Source organism: Lepidochelys kempii, chromosome 6, assembly GCF_965140285.1.
Source record: "Lepidochelys kempii isolate rLepKem1 chromosome 6, rLepKem1.hap1, whole genome shotgun sequence".
Classification (NCBI taxonomy): Eukaryota; Metazoa; Chordata; order Testudines; family Cheloniidae; genus Lepidochelys; species Lepidochelys kempii.
This window is the reverse complement of record NC_136385.1, coordinates 10,236,837-10,263,421: the sequence shown is the minus strand read 5'-3', so window position 1 is coordinate 10,263,421 and position 26,585 is coordinate 10,236,837. Positions and strand designations below refer to the sequence as shown.

Genomic DNA, 26,585 nt, shown 5'->3' with positions numbered 1-26,585 from the left:
GACACAGGGTCAGTTTCTCTGTCCCACCATCCCCAGGGCTCCTGGCAAAACTGTCCCCCAAGTCATGTGATCAATGTTCAGGGAGCACTTAAACAGGTCCCTGCCTGGCCCCATAGGCTGGGATTTGGTAGCTGGTGCTCAGAGAAACCTCTCCATTGCAACCCTCAGCCAGGTCCTTCCTGTGCTGGCTGAGTTACAGATTTGGAGAGACATCTAGTCACAGAGGGGGGTGGAACACAACATGACCCCTGCCCCATCCCACCCTCTGCGTGTTCCCATGCGCCCCTGACCCTGTCGCTGTCTGGCAGGGGAGCTGCCCATGGAGGAGCTGCTGCAGAGATATGCCGGCGCCTACGCCTCAGACTTTGAGATGGATGAGTCGGATAGCTCCTCGGATGCCTCGGAGCCCAGCACCTCGGAGTACGAGGAGGAGTCAGAGGACGAGGACAGCAGCAGCCAGTCAGGTATAGAGGGATGAGGCAGCGCGGTCCGAGGAGTGGGTGGGTGTCTTAAGGCAGGGCTGATGCTAGCTGGATCTTGCCCCAGACTCCACCGCAGAGGAGGAGAGTGAGGAAGAGGAGGAGAGCCAGGAGGAGGAGGAGGATACCCCTGCTGAGGAAGTGACGGCGGTGAGCCGGGAGGAAGACTTTGGCGTGGAGTACCTGTTGAAAAGGGACGAGGATCGGGGAGAGGGGCGTAACGACGCAGCCCCCACCCTGGGGCCCAAGAAGGAGATCACAGACATCGCAGCCACTGCCGAGAGCCTGCAGCCCAAGGGCTACACTCTGGCTACTACCCAGGTAAGCGGGACCGCAGTGGGGAGGGGGTTGGAGGAGGGAAGGCAGCCAGACTAACTCACTCCCCCTTTTGTGCAGGTGAAGACGCCCATCCCTTACCTGCTGCGGGGGACCCTGCGGGAGTATCAGCACATCGGCCTGGACTGGCTGGTCACCATGTACGAAAAGAAGCTCAACGGGATCCTGGCGGACGAGATGGGGCTGGGCAAGACCATCCAGACCATCTCCCTGCTGGCTCATTTGGCCTGCGAGAAGGGTGAGGGGGTGGGATGGGGCTGCATGGGGCGGCTCCATCTCTGACGGGGACAATCCTGCCCCAGGTGGGGACAGGCTAGATGGGCCCAGATGCCTGGATTGCAATAGCCACCTGCCCCATTGGTGGCATCTGCAGAGAAGCCCAGGGCTGACAGACTATGGAGATGGAGCTCCCTTCCTCGGGGGCTCGGGGAGGCTCATTGGTGAGGAGGGTATGTGGAAGAGATTGCCATGCTGCTGCTCAGGCTTTGCCCACCTTGGCGCGCCAAGATCCCTGAGTCCGCAGCTCGAAAGCAGCCCTGCTCTGTGTTGGTCCCACAGGTAGCTGGGGTCCCCACCTGATCATCGTGCCCACCAGCGTGATGCTGAACTGGGAGATGGAGATCAAGCGCTGGTGCCCCAGTTTCAAGATCCTCACCTACTATGGGGCACAGAAGGAGCGCAAGCTCAAGCGGCAGGTGAGGAACTGGGGCTCCTCTGTTACCCCAAATGCATCCCCCAACTGGGATACAGGACTGCCTCCTTATGGTGGCTGAGGATTGTCTGCTCTCCCGGGCATTGGGGACGAGAGTCATAGAGTATAAGCCAGAAGGGACCACTAGATCTAGTCTGACTTCCATATAGAGCACAGGCCATCAACACCACCCAGCACCCGCACACTAATCCAGCCAGCGAAATGTGGCCAATGTATTGACTAGCCTGTTGTGTGCCACAGGCAGAGTAGGCGGGACCGGTGCATCGACACCAGCAGGGAAATAATTAGATGCAAGATCCCCAGATGGGGACCTGCGCCCACACACTGCAGTGGAAGGGGAAGTCGTCTCCTCCAACCCAGGGTTCCTGCCAGTCTGACCTGGGGGACAGATTCCTTCCCAACCCCATATACAGCGATCAGTGAGACTCAGCCCTTGTGAGCAAGAACCAGCCAGCCAAGCACTTGAGAGAGAGACTGCTCGGTGCCACCCAAGTGCCCTGGCCCGCCCTCCCAATGTCCCATTTCCAGGGTGGCCATCCCTGATGCTTCAGAGGAAGGAGATGATAAAAGCCTCAGAAAAACAGAATATATGGAGGAAATCCCTTCCTGGACCTGGCTAAAGCCCTGAAGCATGAGCTTTAGGAACATAAGAAATAAATCTGCCCCCTGCCAGCACAAGCAACCCCGTCATACAATCGCACGCATACGTTTTTCCAGCTTTCTCTTAAAACTAATGGAGATTTTTGCTCCTAGAACTCCTACTGGGGGTCTGTTCCAGAACCTCACCCTACTGATAGTTAGAAGCTGCCTTCTCATTTCCAGCCTGAATTTGTTCATGGCCAATTTATATCCATTTGTTCTTGTGCCAACTTTGTCCTTTAGCTTCAATAGCTCTTCTCCCTCCCTGGTATTTACACACGCCCCCACCCCCCACTCCCTGGTGTATTTATAGAACTCAGTCAGATCCCCCTCAGTCTTTGTTTGACTAGACTAAATAAGCCACGCTCTTCCAGTCTCCTCTGGTAGGATCAGCCCTCTGTTTGCCTGGTCATCCTCATAGCTGTTCTCTGCACCTGTTCCTGATGGAATTCACTTTTCTGGAACCAGGGGGCCCAGAACTCTGTACAGTATTCCCAGTACCTTGGACAATGGCATTAATACTTCTCCCTGTCTCTACTGGAAATGCCTCTCCTGAGGCATCCTAAGATCACATTCACCTTTGTCACTGCTGCGTCACGTTGGTGCCTCATAGTCATCCTGTGATAGACCCCCACAGCCATGTCTCTCTCCTCTCTTGCTTCCAGCTGATGAGCTTGTAACAGAAATTCTTATTATTAGACTCGAGATGCAGGACCTTGTACTTTGTCCTGCTGAATTTCATCCCATTTCTGTCACTGTGGTCTTCAAGGTCAGATTTTCCTGTATAATAGTCCAATCTTCTGCATTGACAGTGTCTCCTAGGTCTGTATCATTAGCACACTCCTGCTTTATGAGCAGGCAGGCTTCTGTAGGGTTGCACAGGATACTGGCTGGCTCATGGGGGCGGGGAATGGACCCGGGGCCTTTCCCCTTTGAGGGCACCAGCTCCAGTCTGGTCCTGGGCTGTAGAACCACCTGGTTTGGAGATGGGAAGGGGATCTGGGTGGTCCATCTTCTCTGGCTGCTCGCAGCCCCTCCCAATGTAACCCAGCTCCCCTCTGTAGGGCTGGACCAAGCCCAATGCCTTCCACATCTGCATCACCTCTTACAAGCTGGTGCTGCAGGACCACCAGGCATTCCGGCGCAAGAACTGGAAGTACCTGATTCTGGATGAGGCCCAGAACATCAAGAACTTCAAATCCCAGCGCTGGCAGTCGCTGCTCAACTTCAACAGGTGGGTGAGGTACCCCCCTGAGGTGGGGAGGGCCCTGGCCTCGCGTGGCCCAGCACGCTCATTGCTTTGCCTTTCCTTTCCCCGTGTCTCCTCCAGTCAGAGGCGGCTGCTGCTGACAGGCACCCCCCTGCAGAACAGCCTGATGGAGCTCTGGTCCCTCATGCACTTCCTGATGCCCCATGTCTTCCAGTCGCACCGCGAGTTCAAGGAGTGGTTCTCCAATCCACTGACAGGCATGATCGAGGGTAGCCAGGAGTACAACGAGAGCCTGGTCAAGCGGCTGCACAAGGTGCGGGTGGGAACTGCTGTGGCTGCAGTGGAAGGGGAGAAGGAGCTGCTGGGGGTGGGGAGCAAGGGCTGCTAGGAATCAGGCCTGGGGTGGGGTCTGCGAGGGATTGGGGTTGGGAGAGGGGATGGGTCAGGACCGGGACCTAGGCAGTTTGATCTAGTGCTCGGAGCAGGGGTGACAGGCCTAGTGGTCAGAGGCCAGGCCAGGGGGCCAGAATTGGGAACCAGTCAGGAAGTCAGTAGGTTGCCCAGACAACTTTCTGTGCTTCCTCCTGGTTTAAATAGTACAGTTGGGGCAATCGGTGGGGGCCGGGCATCGTCCCCAAGCAGGATCCTCATAAGTGGTGCCTCTGGGAGGGGTCAGAGTTCTGCAAGCCCCATGACCCCCAGGGTGGGGGGGCTGCCCAGTGTTGGCCAGGGTGTGAGGGCAGACTTTCCCTGTTAGGCTGGGCTGGGCATTCCCGCTGGTGATCAGGACAGCTGTGACGGTTGGGGGCAGGGCTGGCTTTCAGACTGATGGCTCTGCCCCACCCCTGGCAGGTGCTGCGGCCCTTCCTCCTGCGAAGGGTTAAGGTGGATGTGGAGAAGCAAATGCCAAAGAAATATGAGCACGTCATCAAGTGCCGGCTGTCCAAGCGCCAACGCTATCTCTATGATGACTTCATGGCCCAGGCCACGTGAGTGCAGAGGGCACAGGACGCTTGGGTTTATCCTGGCTCTTGGGGGCGTGGGGTGTCTAATGGGTTAGAGCAGTGGGGACTGGGAGCCAGCACTCCTGGGTTCTGTCCCCAGCTCTGGGAAAGACTGGTGCCAGATCCCAACTCGGGTCATTGCGTTCTGCCTCTCTAACTCCTGCCCATAGTGTCAGTTGGGTACAGAATCCACCTTCGCTGCTCTGTTGCACTGCTGTGTTAATCAGTCACTGCTCCCTGCCCCAGAGGTAGCTGCATTTCAGTATTGCCTGAGGGGTCCCTGTGCAGTGGCACGGTGTGGTTACCCGGCCGCTGCTGTGCTGCACCCCAGAAGCGGCCGCATCTCAGCGCTGGGTGGTCGATCCCAGGGTGGCATTGCTGGGTGGTTCTTACCCACCCGCCAGTCCAGAAATGCAGCATGTGGTGGCAGCAAGGAGCTCGAGCTGACTCTGCTCTTGCTTGCCTCTCAGCACCAAGGAGACTCTGGCCACAGGGCATTTCATGAGCGTCATCAACATCCTGATGCAGCTGCGGAAGGTCTGCAACCACCCCAACCTCTTCGACCCCCGGCCCATCCACTCGCCCTTCATCACCCAGGGCATCTGCTTCAGCACCGCCTCCCTCGTCCTGTGCGCCCTCAACCGGGACCCCTTTAAGGCAGGTGCCCCAGCCCTTCAAGGGGGGTGGGGGGTGGGACACAGGGCTCTAGGGGACTTCAGTTCCAGTCCAGCCCCAGGACAGGGGCTTGGCTGGCTCAGGGATGGGGGCGGGGTAGAGATGGGGCCTTTCTCTAGGGAGCCCTGGCTTGCTCAGGGGGAGGCAGGAATGGGACACAGGCCCTTTCACCTTCCTGCCTGCCCTTGTGTTGGTGTTGCTCCGGGGGGAAGTACTAGGAGCCATGGGAGGGCTGGTCCTCTCCTAACTGGGCCTGGCCCCTTTGCAGCATGTGGACATGGGCATTTTCGACCTCATCAACCTGGAGGGGCGCGTGTCCCGCTACGAGGCCGACACCTTCCTGCCTAAGTGGAAGGTGACAAGGAAGCTGATCGAGGAGATCGCCGAGTCCCCGGACCCCCCGCCCAGGCCCAAGCCTGTCAAGATGAAAGTGAACAGGTACCGCAGCCCCCCATGGGGATCTCAGCGGGAGGGAAGGGGGCTGCCATGGCCATGGGCTGGGGGGGATGGGGATCTCAGTGGGGGGAGGGGCTACCATTGCCCAGGACAGAGGAATCTTGGGGGCAGTGGAGGAGGCTTCCATAGCCAATGCCAGGGGTTTTGGGGGAGGGGGCTGCCATAGCGCAGAGCAGGGGGTTGGAGGGGAGTCCTGGATTTGTCGGGGGGTCGGCAGGGAGTGGCGAGTTCCCTTGCCCCCGCACTTTAACCCCATCTGTTCCCCCTCCCTGCAGGATGCTGCAGCCAGTGCCAAAGCCAGAGAACCGGACTGTGGTGCTGGTGAACAGCCCTCGCCCTGTGGCCCCCTTGCAGAGACCTATGGCTCCTGTGTTGCCAGAGGCCCTGGCCCCCATGCACCCCATGGGCCCAGTTCTCCCGGGGCCCGTTCAGCCTCCCCTGCTCCCTCACCCTATGGCCGTACCCATCTCGCTGCCCCTGCCCCTCCCACCATCCCCAGTGCCGGTGCCTCCTGCTGCCAGGCCGCAGGGCCCAACGCTAGTGCCTACGCTGAGCCAGAACAACGCCGCTGCCGCCGTGCTCCAGGCCCCGGTGTCCGCCCCGCAGGGTAAGGGCCCTGCCCAATGGGAGGGGTGGGGCGGGGCTGGGTCCCCACTGGGATCCCCTGCAGCAGGGCCCTTTCCTCTGCCCTACTGGGGGGGGGTGGCCTGGATTTCCCTCCCCTCTCCTTTTTGGAGGGCAGGGCCAGGCCAGGTAACAGCTCCTTGGACCCTGCCCCATCTTTCCCAGGGTGGAGGAGCTGGGCTGGTATCCCCCTCTCCCTTCCATGGGGGCGTGGCTAGGCTGGCTGACTCCTCCCCTCTAACCAGCCCCTGTTTCCTCTCACAGTCCTGCCTACACTGATGCCTGCGGCCCAGCTGGTCCCGAATGCCCCCCAGCCCCCTGTGCTGCCGGCCCCTGCCGCTGCTGCTGCTGCCTCCACCCTCAAGCCCAGCCCGGTGCCAGCCCCCGCCGTGCGGCTAGCCACCAACCCACTGAACCCGGGCGCCGTGGGGAGCATGATGAAGCCAGTGACAGTCCATTCCACCACTAGCACCCTGCCTGGCTACAACTTCCCGGCCACCAGCGCTGTGCAGCAGAGGCTGCTGCTCTCCCCGGACATGCAGGCCCGGCTGCCCTGTGAGTACAAGGGGCACTGCAGGGAGTGGGGGGGAAGGCAGCAGGTGTCTGCCCCCTCCCCTCCTGGGAACTGACCCCGTCCCCTCTCCGCAGCGGGCGAGGTGGTGAGTATCGCACAGCTGGCCTCGCTGGCCAACCGGCCCCTGCAGAGCGCCCCAGGCAGCAAGCCCCTCACCTTCCAGATCCAAGGGAACAAGCTGACCCTGACGGGCACCCAGGTGCGGCAGGTCACCATGGCCCAGCCCCGACAGCTGCAAAGTAGGTAAACCCCTCCCTTCAAGTGGCCCCAGGCACCTCTGCTTCCCCTCTCCTTCTTCCATCCTGGTGAGGGATCTCTGTGTAACCAGCCCCCACGCCCTACCCCAGAGGTGGCTGCATCTCATCAGTCCCTGCACACTGTGTGATCCTCCCACTAAGAGCCCTCTCCCTGCCCCAAATCCTCGCTCCCCTGCTTCCACCATTGCTGTTCTCACTGTCTCTCCCTCAGCCCCCTGTGCCCTGGCTGCTTGGCTGGCTTACCTGCTTTCTCTCCTCTTCCCCTCCACTCAGCCAGAGCTCTGCTGGGGGCTGCTGAACACTCGTACTTAGACCGGACGAGGCAGGGTGGAGGGAGGGGGCATGAGAGACTGCAGCACTTGGGGGAGGAGATGGAAGAGCCAGGGGGTCCCAGTGGGTGGAGTAAGAACGGATCTGGGGGAGTGGGGTCCTGGAGAACAGCCAAGGGGCACGGTGGGGAAGAGCAGGGAACCAACAGGCACCAGTGGGGTGGGGAGCCCTGGGGCGAGCAGAGCGGCGCTGGTGAGGTGGGGTGGGCAGCGGTGCACAGAGGGATGCCGGTGGGGTGGGGAGTGGGAACCGAGGGCCAGTGGTGGGCAGGCAGCGGAGGGGCACCATAAGGGAGTGTTGGGGCATGGCGGGGCAGACGGCCAGGGTGGGATCCCTCTAAGCTCCAGCCGTCTCTGCCCATGAGGCGCCTGTTGACCCGAGGGAGAGAGCAAAACTCCAAGCCTGACTCTGCTGTAAGGCCCCAGTGCCAGCCCGGCCGGGTCGCTGCAGGGGGGCGCACAGGGGACGGGGATGGGGTGGGCGTGCTCTGGTGGGGAAGCCCAGCTGTTCATGCTTTCTCCCCTGTAGGGAATGTAGTTCACCTGGTCTCTGCCGGGGGGCAGCACCACATCATCAGCCAGCCCGCCCAGGTGGCTCTCATCCAGGCCATGACCCAGCAGGGCGGACAGGCGCAGGGCGGGGTGCAGGCCATGTCAGGCCCCCAGCCCACCACCATCCTGCCCGCCCCAGCCTCTGCCACCACGGCAGCCACCACTTCAGCAGCCATCAGCGTCCCCATAGCTGCCACACAAGGTGAGTGTCAGTGGCCAGGGGGCAGATCAGGGCGAGCGGCAGGCCGGACTCCTGGGTTCTATCCCCAGTTCTGGGAGCGGGGCGGAGCTAGTGGGTTAGGGCAGAAGGGGCTGGGAATTAGGTTTTGTCCCAGCTCTGGGAAGGGAGTGGGGTCCCGTGGTTCGTGTGGGGGTCAAGCTGCGTGCTGTGAGGGGGAAGATGTCTGCCAGGCTCTAACCCTGCTTTCCTCCTCCCCAGTGCCCTCCTCCATGGTGAACAGCTCTGGTGTGGTGAAGATTGTAGTGCGGCAGGCCCCGCGGGACGGCCTGGTACCTGCCCCAGCCCTACAGCAGCCTCCACGCCCGGCCACAGCCACCACCCTGCCGAGCCTGCCGGCTGCCCTGATGGCACAGCGAGCCCAGCTCCCCGTGGCACCCATGCCGCCCGTGCGGTTGCCCACTCAGCCACTGGTTCCGGTGCGGGCACCCACCCCACTGCAGGCCCTGGTGCGACCCATGATCCGAGTGGTGCAGACACAAGTGCCCAGCATGGAGCAGTCGGGTAAGCGGGTCATCTTTGCCTTCCTAGATGGGGCGTTGTGCCCTAGGACTCTCACTAACCCCGCTTGGCCTTTCTCTGCAGCTCCAGCACCGGCTCCACCTTCTCCTGCCACGGCGGCCCCTCTCCCCATCCCCCCTGCCACCACCATCGCTGCTGCTGTCTGCCCCGCACTGGCTCCGCGGCCCGCAGCCGCACCCAGCCCAGTGCCCAAGGAGGAACCCGAGACACTAATGCTACGCTCCACCACGCCCACCCCGCCTCCCCCGTCGCCACGGGCCCCACGGCACAGGCGGCAGCCCCCTCCCCCACCCCGGTCACCCTTCTATCTGGTGAGTGAATGTGCGGGGGGACTGGGCTTGGGGGAAAGAAGAGGGGGCAGATAGGGCAGGGAGGGGCTGGGATAGTCCATGGGGAGGAGGATCTCAGTGCAGTGGGGCAGGGATAGGACTGGACCAGGAGAGGGGGAGAAGAAGGATCTGGACCAGCTGGGCTGGGGAGAGGATCTCGGAAGAGTTGGGAGCTATGCTAGCCCGGACTGGCCCGGATGGAGGGGAGAGGATCTTGGGGGGTGGGGCTGGGATCTCAGATGTAAGGCAGCTCGGGGGGGGGCGTCCCATCGCCAACACTGACGTCTGTCCATCTGTGTGGTCCCGGTGGCAGGAATCACTTGAAGAGAAGCGGAAGAAGCAGAAGGAGGAGCGCCTTGACCGGCTTTTCCGCCTCAACGAGCAGCACTGCAACCTGGCCCCCATCTATGGCACCGAGGTGCTGCGCCTCTGCACCCTCTTCCCACCCAGCCCCCCTCGGGAGCAGGAGGAGGAGGGGCAGGAAGTGGCACCAGAGCTGGATGGCTGGAGGGGGGCCAGCTACAGCCACTGCTACGTGGCGCAGGTGCATCGGGACCCCCAGCACCTAGAGATGTATTGGCAGCGGGCCACAGCCGTTGCCCAGGCCATCCTGACCCCCCAGCAGAGGGTTGAGCAGTTGGCAGACATCATTGAGAGGTAACGCCTCCCGGCGGTGTGGCTGGGCCCCTCAGTGAGGAACGGGGATCTATGCAGCTGCCTTGGGAAGCTGGGGTTCGAACTTAGGAGTCCTGGCTCCCAGGCCCAACCTGCCCCATTCCAGGCCTGGGGCTGGAACCCAGCAGCCCTGACTCCCAGGCCCCTTCTCCACCCGACTGTAACCCACTCCCCTCCCAGAGCTGACAACCGTGGAGGCGCGTCCTCCGTCCCCCTGGCCTGCTGTTGTGCCCTGGCTGTTCGCACCCTCAGCCATGCCCGTTGTATCTGCAGGTTCATCTTTGCTATGCCTCCCGTGGAGGCGCCTGCCATCACCATTCACACCTCTCACCCGCCCCCGTCACTCCTGCTCCACCAGGCCATCTTCAAGGAGACGCTGCGGCGGGAGATCTCGCCCCGGGCCAGCGGCCTGCATCGCATCGTCTGCAACATGCGCACCCAGTTCCCCGACCTGCGCCTCATCCAGTACGACTGCGGTACGTGGGTGGGCCGGGCAGTGGGGGTCATGGCTAGCTGGGCCCCTGGCCGATCCAGGGGAGGGGTGGGAAGCAGGGAGGCTGGGCAGAGACGCTCTGCTCAGGCAGGGGCTGAGGGAGAAGCCAGGCTCTTAGTGGTCCTTACTCCTGCCTGGCTCGCCTGGTCACCATCCCTGATCCTTCCTGCAGGGAAGCTCCAGACCCTAGACCTGTTGCTGCGACAGCTGAAGGCCGGAGCGCACCGGGTCCTCATCTTCACCCAGATGACCCGCATGCTGGACGTGCTGGAGCAGTTCCTCAACTACCATGGGCACATCTACCTGCGCCTGGACGGCAGCACCCGCGTGGAGCAGAGACAGGTATCGCCGGCTGCCGCCTTGTTCTTGCACCCACGTGTCGTGGGGGTTCCCTCAGCAGCCAGGCTAGGGACTCCTCTGAGCCCGCAGGCCTCCTCTGCTATGCATCCACCTCACTCCTCTCCCAGAGCTGGGGACAGACCCCAGGAGTCCTGATTCCCAGCCCCGCAGCTGTAAACTCTAGAGCCCACCAGCCCCATATCCTGTCTGCTACCCCTCACTGTGGCTTCCCCCTTGACAGGCGCTGATGGAGCGTTTCAACGCTGACAAGCGCATCTTCTGCTTCATCCTGTCAACACGCAGCGGAGGCGTGGGGGTGAACCTGACGGGTGCTGACACTGTGGTGTTCTACGACAGCGACTGGAACCCCACCATGGACGCCCAGGCCCAGGACCGCTGCCACCGCATCGGCCAGACCCGTGATGTTCACATCTACAGGTCAGCCATGCGCCATGTCACCTGCTCTGACTCCTCCTGTCCAGCAGAGGGAGCCTGTGCAGTGCATGTCCCCTCCCCTCCCAGTCTGTGTGCCTGACCCTGCCCCAGAGGGTAAGTTGCCTCTCTGCTTCCCCCTGCAGGCTGATCAGTGAACGGACAGTGGAGGAGAACATCCTGAAGAAGGCCAATCAGAAGAGGATGCTGGGAGACATGGCCATTGAGGGCGGGAACTTCACCACAGCTTACTTCAAACAGGTACCTGGCCCTGCTGCAGCAGTCACACTCCCTGCTGCATTGCATCCCTTGCTGACCAGCTAAGTCATGGGCTGAAAGCTGAAACTCCCTACTGGGACCCAGGATTAGTGATTCCCAGCACCCCCAACCTACCAGACCCAACTCCCATCCCAGAGCTGGGGAGAGAACCCAGGAGTCCTGACTCCCAGCACCCCCTGCTCTAACCCAAGAGACTCCACTTCCCTTCCAGAACAGAACATAAGAATGGCCATACTAGGTCAGACTAAAGGCTTGCCCAGTATCCCATCTTCCGACCGTGGCCAATGCCAGGTTCCCAAGAGGGAATGAACAGAACAGGTAATCATCAAGTGATCCATCCCCTGTCGCCCATTCCCAGCTTCTCGCAAACACAGGCTAGGGACACCATCCCTGTCCATCTTGGCTAATAGCCATTGATGGACCTGTCCTCCATGAACTTACCTAGTTCTTTTTTGAACCCTGTTATAGTCTTGGCCTTCACAATATCCTCTGGCAAGGAGTTCCACAGGTTGACTGTGCGTTGTGTGAAGAAATACTTCCTTTTGTTTGTTTTAAACCTGCTGCCTGTTAATTTCATTTGGTGACCCCTAGTTCTTGTGTTATGAGGAGTAAATAACACTTCCTTATTTACTTTCTCCACACCAGTCATGGTTTTATAGATCTCTGTCGTATCCCCCCTTAGTCGTCTCTTTTCAAGCTGAAAAGTTCCAGTCTTATTAACCTCTCCACATACAGCAGCCCTAACCATTTTTATTGACCTTTTCCAATTCCAGTATATCTTTTTTGAGATGGGGTGACCACATCCGCACACAGTATTCAAGATGTGGGCGTACCAAGGATTTATATAGAGGCAATATGATATTTTCTGTCTTATTATCTATTTCTTTCTTAATCATTCCCAACGTTCTATTTGCTTTTTTGACTGCCGCTGCATACTGAGTGGATGTTTTCAGAGAATTATCCACAATGACTCCAAGATTTTTCTTGAATGGTAACAGCCAATTTAGACCCCATAATTTTATATGCGTAGTTGGGATTATGTTTTGCAACGTACATTACTTTGCATTTATCAACATTGAATTTGAGCTGGGGGGAGAACCCAGGAGTCCTGACTAAGCCCGATCTCCTTGATCCAATCCCAGAAATCTGGCTGAGTACATTGCTCTTGCTCTTACAAAGCCCCTCACTCAAGCAGGTCACTGCTCAGTATAACCCGGGGGTATCTATGCCTAACCTGGGTGTGTCTGCCCCTCAGCAAACCATCCGGGAACTCTTCGAAATGCCCTTGGATGAGCCGGCCAAGAAGGAAGGGGAGGTCCTCACCATGGCACAGGAGGACGAGGAGGATCCCATGGCCAACAAGCAGACCCAGATCCTGGAGCAGGTAAGCCCCACCCAGCCATGGGGAGGGTTGGGTTTCCCTCAGCTCCGCCTCCTCACCCACTGAGAGAAGTGTGTCTGGCCGGCAGGCGCTGTGCAAGGCCGAGGACCCTGAGGACATCCGAGCGGCCACACAGGCCAAGGCCGAGCAGGTGGCAGAGTTGGCCGAGTTCAACGAGAACATCCCCCTGGACGCAGACGAACGGCCCAGCAAGGAGGAGGAGGAGGAGATGTCCAAGGCGGAGCAGGAGATCGCCTCGCTCATGGAGCAGGTGCAGGGGCAGATTGGCTAGAAAGAGATCCACCCTGCATCATGTTGCTCCCCTTTCTCCTACCCTGCAGCACAGTGAACCCTAGTGTATCTCAACTGGGGGAGCATTGTACCGTGGGAAGGGGGTGGGTGGCTGTGTCCTTGCTGCCACCTGCTGGAGGGAATGAGCCCTGCTCTCAGTGGTAGGTTCAGAATCTCGCAAGCTTTTCCAGCGGCCCCTGCGCCCTGGGTGTAGCCAATCCTGTGGGCCCACCGTTTCAGGGCTCTTTTATGTGCAATAGGACCCAAAAGACCTGACTCCCAGCCCGCTGCTGCTCTACTCCAGTAGACCCCACTCCCCTCCCAGAGCTGGGGCTAGAACCCAGGAGTCCTGGCTTCCCAAATCCCTCTGGTAACTCCTGTTCATCATCTCCTGCCCTCGCAGCTCACCCCCATTGAACGCTATGCCATGAACTTCCTGGAGGCCTCTCTGGAGGACATCAGCCGAGAGGAGCTGAAGCAGGCAGAGGTGAATGCGACCCCTTTAATCCCTTCATCGTTTGGGGCCAGGTGGGGGATCTCATCCTGGCTGGCCAGAGTAGCTTTGTCCACAGCCTTGGCTTCGGCAGCACCTCCAAACCTCAAGCGCGTGGCTCCCCCCATGCAACGCAGCTTCAGTGGTGTGGCCGCACAGCAACCATCTCTCAGGCTGTTGTGAGCCCCACTCCCCTGGGCTTATGACCTTTCATGGAGATGACAAACAGGCACCAGCTGGGTGCGGGATGGGGCCACAGGGCACTGAGGCACTGTGTAAACCCATCTGGTATCCTGTCCCCCATGCCGCCCCAGATCACACCCAGGGGCCCATCTAGCCTGGTATCCAGTCCCCTCGCCCCAGATCACACCCAGGGGCCATCTAGCCCAGTATCTCATCCCCCTCATCGCCCCAGATCACACCCAGGGGCCCATCTAGCCTGGTATCCAGTCCCCTCGCCCCAGATCACACCCAGGGGCCATCTAGCCCAGTATCTCATCCCCCTCATCGCCCCAGATCACACCCAGGGGCCATCTAGCCTGGTATCCTGTCCCCCTACTGCCCCAGATCACACCTAGGGGCCATCTAGCCTGGTATCCTGTCCCCCTACTGCCCCAGATCACACCCAGGGGCCCATCTAGCCCTGTATCTGGTCCCCCCCTGCTGCCCCAGATCACACCCAGGGGCCGATCTAGCCCAGTGTCCCATCCCTCTTGCCACCCGAGATCACACCCACAGGATTATCTAGCCCCCTGTATCCTGTCCCAGATCACGGCCATGGGACCATCGAGGCACAAACATCCCTCTCATATCCCGCCCTGGATGAGACCCATAGGACCCTCAAGTCCTGTACTCTGCCCCCTCCCTGCTGCCCCAGCTCAGACCCATGGGCCCATTTAGCCCAATATCCTGCCCTGGATCAAGCCAATGGGCCCATCTGGCCAAGTATCCCACCCCCTCCTTGTCCCCCTGGCCCAGACCAGATGCTCTGTGGTTGCCTGGCAGATGACCACTGTCTCTCTCCTTTACAGGAGCAGGTGGAGGCCGCCCGGAAGGACATAGACCAGGCCAAGGATGAGGTGGTGTTCAAGCTGCCCGATGACGAGGAGGAGGGTCGGCTCAGCGAGGAAGGCTACATCAAAAAGAGCAAGAAGGCCAAGGTGCCCAGCCGAGCAGGCCCAGAGCGCACTGGCACACGCATGAGTGAGCGACTGCGGGGCACTCGCCTCTCCCTGCGCGAGGCAGATGGAGTGGACACAGAGTCGCCCCAGGCCCGGCTCCCCAGTCTGCGCCACCTGCGGGGCCACCATGCCAGGCTGGAGGCCGAGGAGGCAGAAGACCACCTGTCCCTGGTGGCACAGCACACGCGTGGCGCAGCCATCCGCAGGGATCTGGTGCGGGAGGAGATGCCGGTTCCGACCCGCAAGGCCGCGGCCAAGAAGGAGGAGTCGGGGACCAAGGTTCCAGGGGCTGGCGAGAGGGTGCTCCGGCCCATCCCTCACAGAACAGAGGCCCCCTTCATCGGGGAGAGGGTGCTCCGGACCTCCCCACAGAGACCTGAACCCCCTGCCACCGGAGACAAGGTGCTGCGAGGCACCCCCCAAAGAGCAGAGCCCCCAGCCACCATAGAGCGGGTGCTCCGAGCCATCCCTCAGAGAACAGACACCCCAGTCCCCGGGGACAGGGTGCTACGAGGCGCCCCGCAGCGAGCAGAGCCCTTGGCTGCCCTGGAGCGGGTGTTGCGGAGCGCCCCCCCGAGAACAGATGCTCCAGCTCCTGGGGACAGGGTGCCTCGACCAGCCCCACTCAGACCAGAGGCACCTCCTGCTGGGGAGCAGGACCTGAGACCTGAGGCACCAGGAGCTGGTGCGAAGCTCCTCCAGCCAAGACCTGAGGCAGCACCTGCCAGAGAGGAGACCCCCCAGCCAATGCTCCTAGCTGCTGAGATCTTGGGGGCACCGGCCCTGCTAGGGCATGAGAGCACAGCACCCACAGGGGAGCTAGCCTCGAAGAAGCCCCCTGCTGAGCATGTGTTGAGGGTGGAACCTCCACCCACTTGGGAAAAGGTGCTGGGATCCATGGAGCTCACGACGGGGGCGAAGATGGGGAGCGCAGAGCCATCGTCTGCCTCAGAGAAATTTCCCCTACCAACCCCCTGCAACCTGGAGATCCCAGCCCCCGACAAGCCGGTGCCAAGCCCGGAGACGCCAGCCTCTGGGGAGGAGCCACCTGAAGAAGCCAAGGGATCTTTGGGCAAAGCTGAGGTAGCCGGAGAGCTGTCCCGATGCCCAGTGGAGCTGGACAGTGTGGACGTGAAGAGGGGAGAGCCAGTCAGAGGTACCCTGGAGGTGCTGGAGAGCCAGGCACCCGATGGGCCCGCAGCAGAGCTCCCACCAGAGACGTGTGCCCACAGCGCTGCTAGGACAGGGGTCGAACCGCCCGCTGCTGAGCCTTTCTCCACCACAGAGGACAAAGTGCCAGGAGAGGCGGAGCCCCAGCCAGCCTGGCCTCTCACGGGCTACCTGAACCAGCCCGTGGAGGCTGCCAACTCTCTGCCTCGACTGAAAACGCCGCCCCCCAGCAAGGAGCACAACGGGCTAGAGCGGCCTTCCCCTCTCTCCAATAGCGTGGCCGAGCCCCAGCCCAGGGAGCTGGCGCAGGGTGCCACGGAGCCACTGGAGATGGCCACTGGTGGCAGCAGCAGCCTGAAGGTGGTGTCCAAGAGGGGGCTGGAGGACCGGGAAGACAAGCCCAAGCACCCAGACAGAGTGCGTGCAGCCAACACCACCTCGCTGGGGCTGGGGGAGATGCAGCCAGGGACGACCTCCTCCTCGGACAGCCCATCGCCGGCCAAAACACCACGCCGACGCACCAGCGCTGATGTAGAGATCCGGCAGAACCACCAGGGCCAGGACGGCCCAGCTGCCAAGGTCTTGCGCAAGCTGCCAGGCCGCCTGGTTACTGTGGTGGAGGAGAAAGAGCTGATCCGACGCCGGCGCAACCGCATCCACAAGCTGGACACCACCAGCGGCACCGTGGTGAGCCCCAGCAGCAGTTCGGCCCACAGCATCTCCGAGCTGGAGTTGTCCCCCTCCAGCAAGGAGCTGCCGCTGCTCCGTGACCTGCCCGCCCGCCGCAGGATTGAGCTGGAGAGCCGGGCTGCCAAGGAGAGGGGAGACGAGGGATCTGGGCTGGAGCTGCCCCCCAGCCTGCCCCCGCCGCCCCTCAAGCGTAAACGGGGCCGGCCCCCCAAGAACAAGTCTCCAGAGCAGCCAAGCCAGGGGGAAGCACAGCCACCACCCAGCACCAATGTGCCCCGCATCAGGAAGCCAGAGATCAAGACTCCCGAGCCATCCTCACCCAAGACCCTGAAGCAGCCCTGCAAGGGGGAGGCACGGCCACCGCCCGGCACCCTGAAGCCACGTGCCCAGAAGCTGGAGCCCAAGGCCCCTGAGCCAGTCTCACCCAGGAGCAAGACAGAGAGCAGTGAGAATGACTCCCCCCTGGAGAAGCGCCGGCGGGGCCGGCCCCCCAAGGCACACTGGGCCCCTGCCACTCCCAGCACTGAGTCACCCCCCAAGCGCAAGCGGGGCCGGCCCCCCAAGAACCCAGCTTCCCCCCGTGTGGAGACAGCAGCCCCCCGCCCTGGCTCAACTTCGGACCGCGACACCTCTGCCGAGAAGGAGCCGCCCCCACCTGGCCGCAAGAGGAGGTGGAGGAGGAAGGAAGAGCCTGGCCAGGCCCCCAGCGAGAGCTCGTCAGATGGCGAGGAGGCCCGGCCCCTCACCCGGCTGGCCCGTCTCCGGCAGGAAGAGAAGCTGGAGTCGGGCAGCGAGTGCTCGGCCCTGCTCCCATCCCAGAGCGCTGCCCCTAAGCCGGAGCCGGACGGCACCTCGTCAGGGGAGAGCAGCACCTCCGAGCAGACCCCAGCCCGCTCCACCCGCCAGCGCCCTGGCAGCTTGGTGCCACCGCTGGAGCAGGAGCACCAGAGGCGCAAGCGGGGGTGCTTGTCAGAGGGCGGCAAGTCCCCCGGGGCTGCCGGCTCATCGGAGGACGACGGGGGCGGCGAGTCAGAGTCATCAGCAGAGTTGAGCGGCGAGGAGGGCGAGCGGCGGCCCAAGCGCCGCCGCCGCCATGCAGGCCGAGCCACCGGCAGCAGGAGGCGGCCGTGCCCCCGAGGCAGTTCGGCCGACCGCATCCTGCGAAGCGCCGCCGCCACCCCAGCCGGCAACACCCGCTCGGCCACCGGCACCACGCCGGGGGGGGTGGCTGGAGCCCCCACCCCCTCGGCCACCGCTGCTCCTGCCGCCATGGTTACCTCCTCACTAAGTATCAGAGGCCGCAAGCCCAAAACGTGACCACAGCCTGGGAGATGCCAGAGTCACTTCCCCTTGGGATAGATCGGAGCTCGCCTCCCCACCCACCCCCATCCCGCCCTTCTCGGGCAGCAGTATAGCCGCTCTGGGCTTCCCACCTCTCTGCCATCCCCGTCTGGACTGTTAAACCACTACTTGAACGCGGGAGGGGCTGGTGGCATGGCTGTCCGGTTCCCCTGGCCCCGACACACGCTTGGCTCTGGGCACAAGCTAACCCAGCTGCAAGTCTCGGCAGCCTGGGGTGACCCTGCTGCTCCGGCCCTGGGGCAGACACATCCTGTGAGGGAACAGGGCTCTGCTCCTTGCCATCTTAGAGCAGGCAGGGTGCCAACCAAGGCGGGTGGTGTACGCGGCTCCTCCTGGTTCCAGGCATGGGATTAGCCCAAGGCCCTGGCTGGATTGGCCCAGGCGTTTCACACCCTTTTTTATTTCTATCCTCTTGCCCAATCCAGGGCTGGTTCAGATTCCCCCCTCCTGCCCCCCCAGTGGAGGGAGCTCCCCCCCGCTTTCTAAAAACTCACCCGTTCTTTTTAACTAGCTTGGGTTGGTTTTTAACTGACGCGACCAAATTCGTGGCCTCCCACTCCCGCCTGGGGTTCTTCTCGATTTCCTTCCTGCTCTTCCATGCAGGAGCCAGGTTGTCAGGCTGGGGCAGCCAAATCTGGCCGCTGGGGACAGACTGGAACGCGGGGTGCAGCGGCCCCCCCAACACACACAGGAGAAATTGTCTTCTTTTTAATTATGTACATTTCAGACTCACATAGCTCCAAGGACTCTTGGGGCTCTGATTGGTTGGACCCCCCCCCGACACACAAACCCCCCACCTTTCTCTGTATGTACAGCCCTTGTTGTAAAATAGGTTCTTTTGAACATAATCTATGCAAAGGTTATTTTGTATAGGGGAGCACACCATTCCCCCCTCCACGGCAGGACTGGGGGCGGCAGCCGTTCTCTGGGGTTGGGGGGGGAGCGTGTGGTTGGGGAGCAGGGGGTGTAGGGACTGGGGGGGGGGTGTTCCCATGGAGCTGTCTTTCCTACTGAAGCATGTTCAGAACGTGTACAGAGGTCCGATGTAATCTTTCTTCAGAATAATGCTATGAATAAAGTGTTTAAAAAAAAGAAAAACCGACAGCACAGCCCCGGCCTCTGCAGTGTGGTTTGTGCCTCCTGCACCCTCCTGTCTCCTGTCCACTCTCTCAGCCTTCCCTCGCGGCTATGATTGCCAGGCTGCGGTGGAAGGTCTAAACATGCTCACACACGGCGGTCGTGCCATTTCAAGGGGCTTGGGCACTGGTGGCACGTCAGTGGCTCCCCTCCCCCGGTTCTCTGTGGCTCAGAAGAGAACTGAAATGCTTTGGGCTAACTAAAGCCATTGGGCTCAACATGGGGAACGGGGTGTGCTCTACAGCGGCTCAGAGCAGATGCTCTGTGGGGCTCCTTCTGGACTTGGAATCCGTAAAACAGCCCCGTCCGCAGCATCCCAGGCCACGATTCCAGGGTTGAAGCCTGTATCTGGTGGCCAAGCTAGAGCATCTCTTTAAGAAGGGACGTAGGGACGGCCGGACTGGCTCGGAGCCAGTGGCCATCTAGCCCAGTATCCCATCTGGCAGCGCCCAGTACTAGCCACTTAAGAGGAAGGTGTGAGAACCTCCCAATAGCAGATGTAGGATAATCTGACCCTGCTTTAGGTTTGCACCCTGAGATCAAAGAATTAAAGATCAGGCTCAACCAGAGGAGAAGTAATATCCCCACCAGTATTAGCATGAGCTACGCTAACTCTGGCTGTTCGCGTTATCCATAGACATGACCAATCACTTTAGCAGGCCTCAAAGCCTTGGTGTTGCCCTTATCATGTGGCGGTGAGTTCTGCAGGCTAATCTCAGTGTATGGAAAAGGATTTCCTTTGCTTGGTTTTGAACTTCTCCTCTTACTGTAATTCGTTGTCCCCTTATTCTTGTGTTGTAAGTCAGGGGAAACAAACCCTCCCTACTCTCAGCCCATCAATATTTTAAAGGCTTTCATCATGTCCCTTCTGTCTCTAACCAGCCCCATTCCCGTCAGTCTCTTGGAGAGAGGCCCATCCACTCTGTCTCTGAGGACTCCCAGGGATGGGGAATCTACCTTGACCCACGACGGCACTTCCAACCCAAGACCCTCCACTGCATTTGTTCTTAGAGCAAAAGCATCACCGTGAAAACATATTTTTAAAAACAAAAGTATTGAAAGGTTTCCTTGCCATCCCAGGAATGGCCTGTCTTGGAGGCTGGTGGGCCACAGTCTTCGCAAACATTGAGGCCACCCTATGGGGGCGGGGGAGAAGGGACGGACCAGCAAGCCAGGGACACACACAGACTCATCAGCTGTATTGCTACAAAGGGCTGTAAACATTGTGTGCCTCAAACTGTCCGGCCTAGCTCACTGTAGTGGCTTTTGGGAGGTTTTCAGGCTTTAAATGTGAAACTACCCCGCTCCCCAAAGATACCGCACATAGTTCCAATAGTTGTCACACCTCCCTGGGCCCCTGTATGGCTCAGCCCCATGGTTGGCATCCTTCTGTGCCCTTCATACATCCCTGTACCAGTAAGATACCATAGTCAGGTACCGGACACCTCCCTGGGCCTTTGATGGCACTGCTGGGGGCATGACAGCAGCTGAGGAGGGTGGGAATTTTTTGTGCTATTTTTAGATTCATAGATATTTAAGTCAGAAGGGACCATTATGATCATCTAGTCTGACCTATTGCACAACGCAGGCCACAGAATCTCACCCACCCACTCCTCCGAAAACCTCACCTATGTCTGAGCTACTGAAGTCCTCAAATCGTGGTTTAAAGACTTCAAGGAGCAGAGAATCCTCCAGCAAGTGACCCGTGCCACAGAGGAAGGCGAAAAACCTCCAGGGCCTCTTCCAATCTGCCCTGGAGGAAAATTCCTTCCCGACCCCAAATATGGCGATCAGCTAAACCCTGAGCATATGGGCAAGATTCACCAGCCAGATGCTACAGAAAATTCTTTCCTGGGTAAGTCAGATCCCACCCCATCTAATATCCCATCACAGGCCATTTTTATGACCCATCTGGCTGACTCAGGGCCTCTTCCCACTTTGTATGGCCACCTCTTGGAGGGGAGGGGGCGGAGGGAAGAGTTCTCCCTGGACCAGGGGAGATCAGGGCTGTGGTTTGAGTTGAGCCCAGACTGGCTGCATTCTACACCCCTTGAAGGGCAGACCCTGTGCTGGCAAAGGAAGAGCCATTATTCCATGGGAGGAAATGACCCGCAGCGGGGAAAAAGGTGCCATGGGAGGGAGCCAGGATGGATCTCAGAAGAGCAGGGCAGCGTCGGGGCCATGGCTCCTTCCAGTGGGGACTCTGAAGCCTGGCTTGTCCAGGCCGCCCTAAGGACTTTCTCATGCTGGCTTCTAGGAGACTTAACAGCTACTGCCTTGTTTGAAAAGGTGCAGCATCACTGCGAATACTCCGCTGGCTTCACTCCTGAGAGATGGGGTGCTGGAGCTCACAGACCCTGGCAGGATGGGCCTGGGACCTGCCCTGGGGGTACAGCAGGAGCCCTGGGCGTCTGGCACATGAATGGCCGGGACAGAGCACAGATCCTGTGACTCCACACCACCCTCCCTCTGCCCTTACATGGTACAGCTGGCGGAGTAACAGCCTGGCACATGGTGGCTCCTCGTGCCCCTGAGAGTCTTCATACATACACACCTCTCCCTATTCCCGTATCTCGTAGAGCCTGGTGCGTCTGAGCAATCCACATGCCCTCCCCACCTCCGGCACCCCACCTGCCCACCCTAGTCCCTGTCCACCCTCCCTCGTCTGCCCTGTGCCCCACACACGCTGCCTCCAGCCTCCCCCGTTCGCCCTGCTCTACATCCCATTCTTCTTCGAGTGATTGCTTATGTGTATTCCACAGTAGGGTGCATGTTGCCGTCACGTGCACCGGTGCCAGAAGTTTTTCCCCTAGCAGTACCCGTAGGGGGAGCACCGCTGCACCCCCTGGAGCGGCGCCTTCATGGCGCGGTATAAGGGGAGCTGCGCGCTCCCCTCACCCTCAGTTCCTTCCTGCCGCCAGTGAAGGTGCATGGGAACTATTCTGCTCCAGCTTAGCTGTAGCTCGTCCCCAGAACTTTTCGGTTCGCTTAGTGCTAGTCAGTTCTTTCAGTCAGTTCAGTTCAAGTACCCGGGCTGGGGCCTGCCCCAGGGCCCGGGCTTCAAGTCGTGCGACACTTGCCGGCGTTCTATGCCAAGAAGTGACCCGCCCGCGGATTGCCTATGTTGTTTGGGCGAGACTCACATCGGCAACCGCTGTAAGATTTGTAGATCTTTTAAACTCCGAACAAAAAGGGAAAGAGACATTAGACTCCGGGCCATTCTCATGGAGTCAACGCTGACCCTGGCTCCGGCATGCCGATTCAGCTCTGGGCCCCGTGCCTTCGGTGCACGGCGACCCTTCGGTGCCTTCCACTAGCTGGCACTGCTCCACAGCTACGGGACAGAAGAAGCCGAGGAAAGGCCAACCGTCGCAGTGGCATCGAGAGAAAGTAGGGGCAGAGGCTAGACCCATGTCGGGCAGCCCCTGTTCCCCTCCGGACCCTAGGCCTCTGACTCATGTTGAGCGGAGTAGCCCGGCCGTGTCAGGTCAGGCCTGTCTGGATGCCTTGGATGCCGGAGGCCTTGCAAGCGGCTCGAGACGTCATGACCATGCTGGTACCGGGGGTGTTGGGGCCCCCGCTCTAGAGGCAAACCGCCGCTGGGCTCCCCGCAATCACCCCCAGCTTGGCACAGGTCTTGGTCAGGAGACCGCTCCCGACCCCGCTAGCCGCCCAGCGATCGTTCGGGACGCAGTCCTCATGCATCGCCATCAACATCCGCTAGACTGTCTGGTTGGCTGCCTTCCGAACAGGGCTCCCGGCACCGTTCCACACCACGGAGTGATTACCGACGTGACCGAGAAAGGCGTCGCAGACAGTCACCGAGTGGTCGGGGCTACCGCAGTCGGTCACAGCATGGGCACCGTCGCCGCTCCTGGTTAGGCTCCTGCTCTCGCTCCCCGCCGAGACACCGTCCCTGCGGCTCGAGGCATAGATTGCCAGCACTGTGCCATCGAAGGTCCACGCATTGGAGCAGATCGCGGAGCAGCAGCTATGAGCAGTACCACTCCTCTGTGTCGGGGTCGCGGTCCCGTGGACGCCGTCGCTCCAGGCACCGCCATTCCTCCCTCTCCGGTGATAGCGCCAGGTCACTGGTCAGCCCGACCTCCGCTCGCAACCACCCCTCCTTGGGTCAGCCTAGTCAAGCCGACCAGCCGGTGCCGCTCGTGCTGCAGCAAGGGCAGTGGCACCAGTGGGCACTGTGGCCTCTGACGCAGCCCCAGGTGGGGGCTCGCTCAGTAACCGGAGCTTCAGAGGCGCTGTTGGCCTCACTCTCTAGGCCCCTGGGAGCTAAATCGGTGGGGCATACGTCCTTGGCGCCCCACCTGGAGTCCGACGAAGGGATGGACCCTCCAGTGCCGGCAGACACTCAGAGCTCCATGCCGGCCTCCTCCCCTGTTCCGGATGACACAGTTGCGGCCCCGCCACCCGCGGCCCTGCAGGAGGACTTCAGAGCACACCAGGAGCTCCTGAAAAGGGTAGCATCGAGTATTAACCTCCAAGCAGAGAAGATGGAGGGGCCCTCGGACTCCCTTTTTAATGTCCTGTCCTCCCCGGTGCCGGGCAGGGTGGCTTTGCCCCTCCACAAGGGGCTGGCAAACATTTCAAACACCTTGTGGCAAACGCCAGCTTCCCTGGCCCCCATTTCAAAGAAGGCACAGCGCAAATATTTTGTACGTGCCAAAGGGCATGAATACCTTTATACCCACCCGGTGCCCAACTCCCTGGTGGTCGAATCTGTCAACCACAGAGAGAGACAGGGCCAACCAGCTCCCATGCCCAAAAATAAAGATTCGAGGAGACTGGATTCTTTCGGTAGGAAGCTGTATTCATCTTCAAGCTTCCAGCTGTGGGTGACTAACCACCAAGCTCTCCTGAGCAGATACGAATTTAACTTGTGGGGCTCACTGCCAAAATTTGAGGTCTCCCTCCCAGAGCGAGACAAGAAAGACTTCAAGGTGCTGCTGGAGGAGGGTGCGGCTGCTGCCAACGCTGCCTTACAGGCGGCGTCGGATGCGGTGGACATGGCTGCTCAATCCATGGCCTCAGCAGTATCCAGGCGGAGGGCATCATGGCTCCTGCTGTCCAGGCTATCCACGGAGTCCCAGCCAATTATGCAGGATCTCCCGTTTGATGGGAAGGCTCTGTTCGCAGAACAAATGGATGCCAGGCTGCGTGGCATGAAGGATTCCCACACAACCTTGCAGACCCTGGGCCTTTACGTACCGCTGGCCAAAGCCAAGTTCAAGCTGCAGCAGGCCCCTGCCCAGGCTTCTCAGCCTAGATATGAGCCCACCTATAACAGGTCTAAGGACCGAAAGGGGCGCCCTCAAAGGCAGTCGCGTCCTGCCCTGCAGCCTGGCCCCCCTAAGGGCAAGCAGGCAGGAAAAAGGCATTTTTGATGGGGTGCCAGGGTGTACCCGGGCAACTCCCGAGGGGACTCCCCTTTCAATAAAGCTTCCCTTCCGCAATCGCATGTGTGCTTTCCTCTCAGAATGGTCGTGACTAACCTCGGACCAATGGGTCCTCAACACCATCTCTCGGGGTTACATGCTGCAGTTTGTCTCGCCCCTGCCCAACCCCCCCCCCCATCCCTCGCTGGTCTGGGGGACCCATCACATGTGGATCTGTTAGAGCAGGAGGTGGGCCGGCTCCTCAGTCTGGGAGCTGTGGAAATGGTGCCCAGGGAGTTCAAGGGCAAGGGGTTTTACCCCCATTATTTCCTTATCCCCGAGGCGAAAGGACATCTCAGGCCTATCCTGGATCTGTGGGACCTGAACCAGTTCATGGTCAAGCTCAAGTTCCACATGGTCTCCCTGTCCTCTATCATACCCTCCCTGGACCCTGGGGATTGGTACACGGCCCTGGACCTGCAGGACACGTATTTCCATATTCATATATTCGAGGGGCACAGGTGCTTCCTCCGGTTCCAAGTGGGGCAGAACCACTAGCAGCTCACGGTCCTCCCGTTTGGCCTATCCACTGCCCCCAGGGTGTTCACGAAGTGTATGTCGGTGGTGGTGGCCTACCTCAGGTGCCGGGGGGTCCAGATCTTCCCCTACCTGGACGACTGGCTGGTCAAGGGCAGCTCCTGGTTGCAGGTGCGGGACCACGTGGCACTCCTTTTGTCCGCTTGTGCCACCCTGGGTGTGTTGGTAAACAAGGCCAAGTCAACATTAGTTCCAGTCCAGCACATAGAGTTAATCGGGGCGCTCCTGGATGCCTCGACGGCCACAGCCTCCCTCCTGCTGGGCAGGTTCGAGACCCTGACAGGGCTAATCGCCTCGGTCTTGAAATTCCCCATGACAACGGCCAGGGCGTGCCTACAGCTCCTGGGTCACATGTTGGCGTGCACGTATGTAGTACGCCACACCAGACTCCAGATGAGGCCTCTCCAACTTTGGTTGGCCTCACAGTTCTCCCAGGCCCGGTGATTGCCTCCCTACAGTGGTGGTCCTCCCTGAGCAACATGCTCCAAGGGGTTCCCTTCCGGGACTTGGCCCCGTCACTGGAGCTAGTGTCAGATGCGTCGGACCTGGGTTGGGGGGGACAGTTCAGATCCAAGGGCTGTGGTCGACCACGGAGTTGTCCCTCCACATAAACGTCAGGGAGCTCAGGGCGGTACGCCTGGCGTGTGTGGCCTTCCGCTCACACTTACAGGGCAAGATAATCAGGGTCCTCATGGACAATACGGCCTTGATGTTTACATCAACAGGCAAGGCGGGACCTGGTCCTCGGCCCTCTGCAAAGAAGCCCTCAGGCTGTGGGACTTCTGTATAGCCCACGGCATCTCCCTGAGGGCCTTCCACCTGCCGGGAGCCCGCAACACACGGGCCGATCATTTGAGCAGGAATTTCTCCTCCCAGCATGAGTGGTCTCTCCACTCGGAGGTGGCTCACCAGACCTTCCGAGCACGGGGAATTCCCCAGGTGGACTTGTTCGCAACGAGGCAGAACAGGCATTGCCCCCGGTTCTGCTCCAGCGAGGGTTTGGGACAGGGTGCTATCTCAGATGCCTTCCTCCTGCCGTGGTCAGGCCAGCTTCTCTATGCCTTCCCCCCCTTCCCCCTCATCAGCAAGGCCCTAGAGAAGGTGAAGTTAGACAAGGCACGGGTCATTTTAATCACCCCAGCTTGGCCCTGGCAGCATTGGTATGGGACCCTCATGAGCCTAGTGGCAGCCCCGCCACAGCCGTTGCCTCTCCGCCCAGACTTGCTCTCCCAGAACTGAGGCCGTCTCCTTCACCCCAACTTAGAGGCTCTCCACCTCACGGCGTGGCTGCTCAATGGCTAGGCGGGGAGGAGCGGGCATGTTCGGAAGGGTCCGAGGAGAGTCGGCAGCTGTCCACACGCCGAGCCTACTTGGCAAAGTGGTCCAGGTTCTCCAGATGGGCTGTCGAGCACGGTGTTTCCCCAACGGCCACCCCAATTCAGCTTATCCCGGATTACCTCCTCCACCTTAGAACCCAGGGCCTGGCCCCCTCCTCGGTCAGGGTGCACCGGGCGGCCATATTGGCCTTCCATCCACTGGTGCAGGGTCATAGAATCATAGAATATCAGGGTTGGAAGGGACCCCAGAAGGTCATCTAGTCCAACCCCCTGCTCAAAGCAGGACCAATTCCCAGTTAAATCATCCCAGCCAGGGCTTTGTCAAGCCTGACCTTAAAAACCTCTAAGGAAGGAGATTCTACCACCTCCCTAGGTAACGCATTCCAGTGTTTCACCACC

General features: G+C 60.4%; 1 protein-coding gene across 4 annotated transcripts in view; it reads left to right on the top strand.

Moving 5' to 3' along the window:
• The window catches only part of SRCAP (Snf2 related CREBBP activator protein), a 31,245-nt gene extending 12,574 nt beyond the window's left edge, over positions 1-18,671 (top strand). For all 4 annotated transcript variants that reach the window (XM_078853452.1, XM_073350373.2, XM_073350372.2 and 1 more), the window contains 24 exons: positions 309-464; positions 547-800; positions 876-1,053; positions 1,374-1,510; positions 3,231-3,400; positions 3,497-3,689; positions 4,229-4,365; positions 4,851-5,037; positions 5,324-5,493; positions 5,787-6,118; positions 6,400-6,690; positions 6,784-6,948; positions 7,825-8,049; positions 8,287-8,589; positions 8,671-8,918; positions 9,250-9,593; positions 9,885-10,087; positions 10,277-10,446; positions 10,685-10,881; positions 11,022-11,136; positions 12,410-12,538; positions 12,624-12,806; positions 13,230-13,313; positions 14,351-18,671. In XM_078853452.1, the coding sequence (XP_078709578.1) occupies positions 309-464; positions 547-800; positions 876-1,053; positions 1,374-1,510; positions 3,231-3,400; positions 3,497-3,689; positions 4,229-4,365; positions 4,851-5,037; positions 5,324-5,493; positions 5,787-6,118; positions 6,400-6,690; positions 6,784-6,948; positions 7,825-8,049; positions 8,287-8,589; positions 8,671-8,918; positions 9,250-9,593; positions 9,885-10,087; positions 10,277-10,446; positions 10,685-10,881; positions 11,022-11,136; positions 12,410-12,538; positions 12,624-12,806; positions 13,230-13,313; positions 14,351-17,677 (7,898 nt within the window). In that variant the 3' untranslated portion in view covers positions 17,678-18,671. The remainder of the gene's footprint in view (positions 1-308; positions 465-546; positions 801-875; positions 1,054-1,373; positions 1,511-3,230; positions 3,401-3,496; positions 3,690-4,228; positions 4,366-4,850; positions 5,038-5,323; positions 5,494-5,786; positions 6,119-6,399; positions 6,691-6,783; positions 6,949-7,824; positions 8,050-8,286; positions 8,590-8,670; positions 8,919-9,249; positions 9,594-9,884; positions 10,088-10,276; positions 10,447-10,684; positions 10,882-11,021; positions 11,137-12,409; positions 12,539-12,623; positions 12,807-13,229; positions 13,314-14,350) is intronic.
• Positions 18,672-26,585: the final 7,914 nt, after the last annotated feature.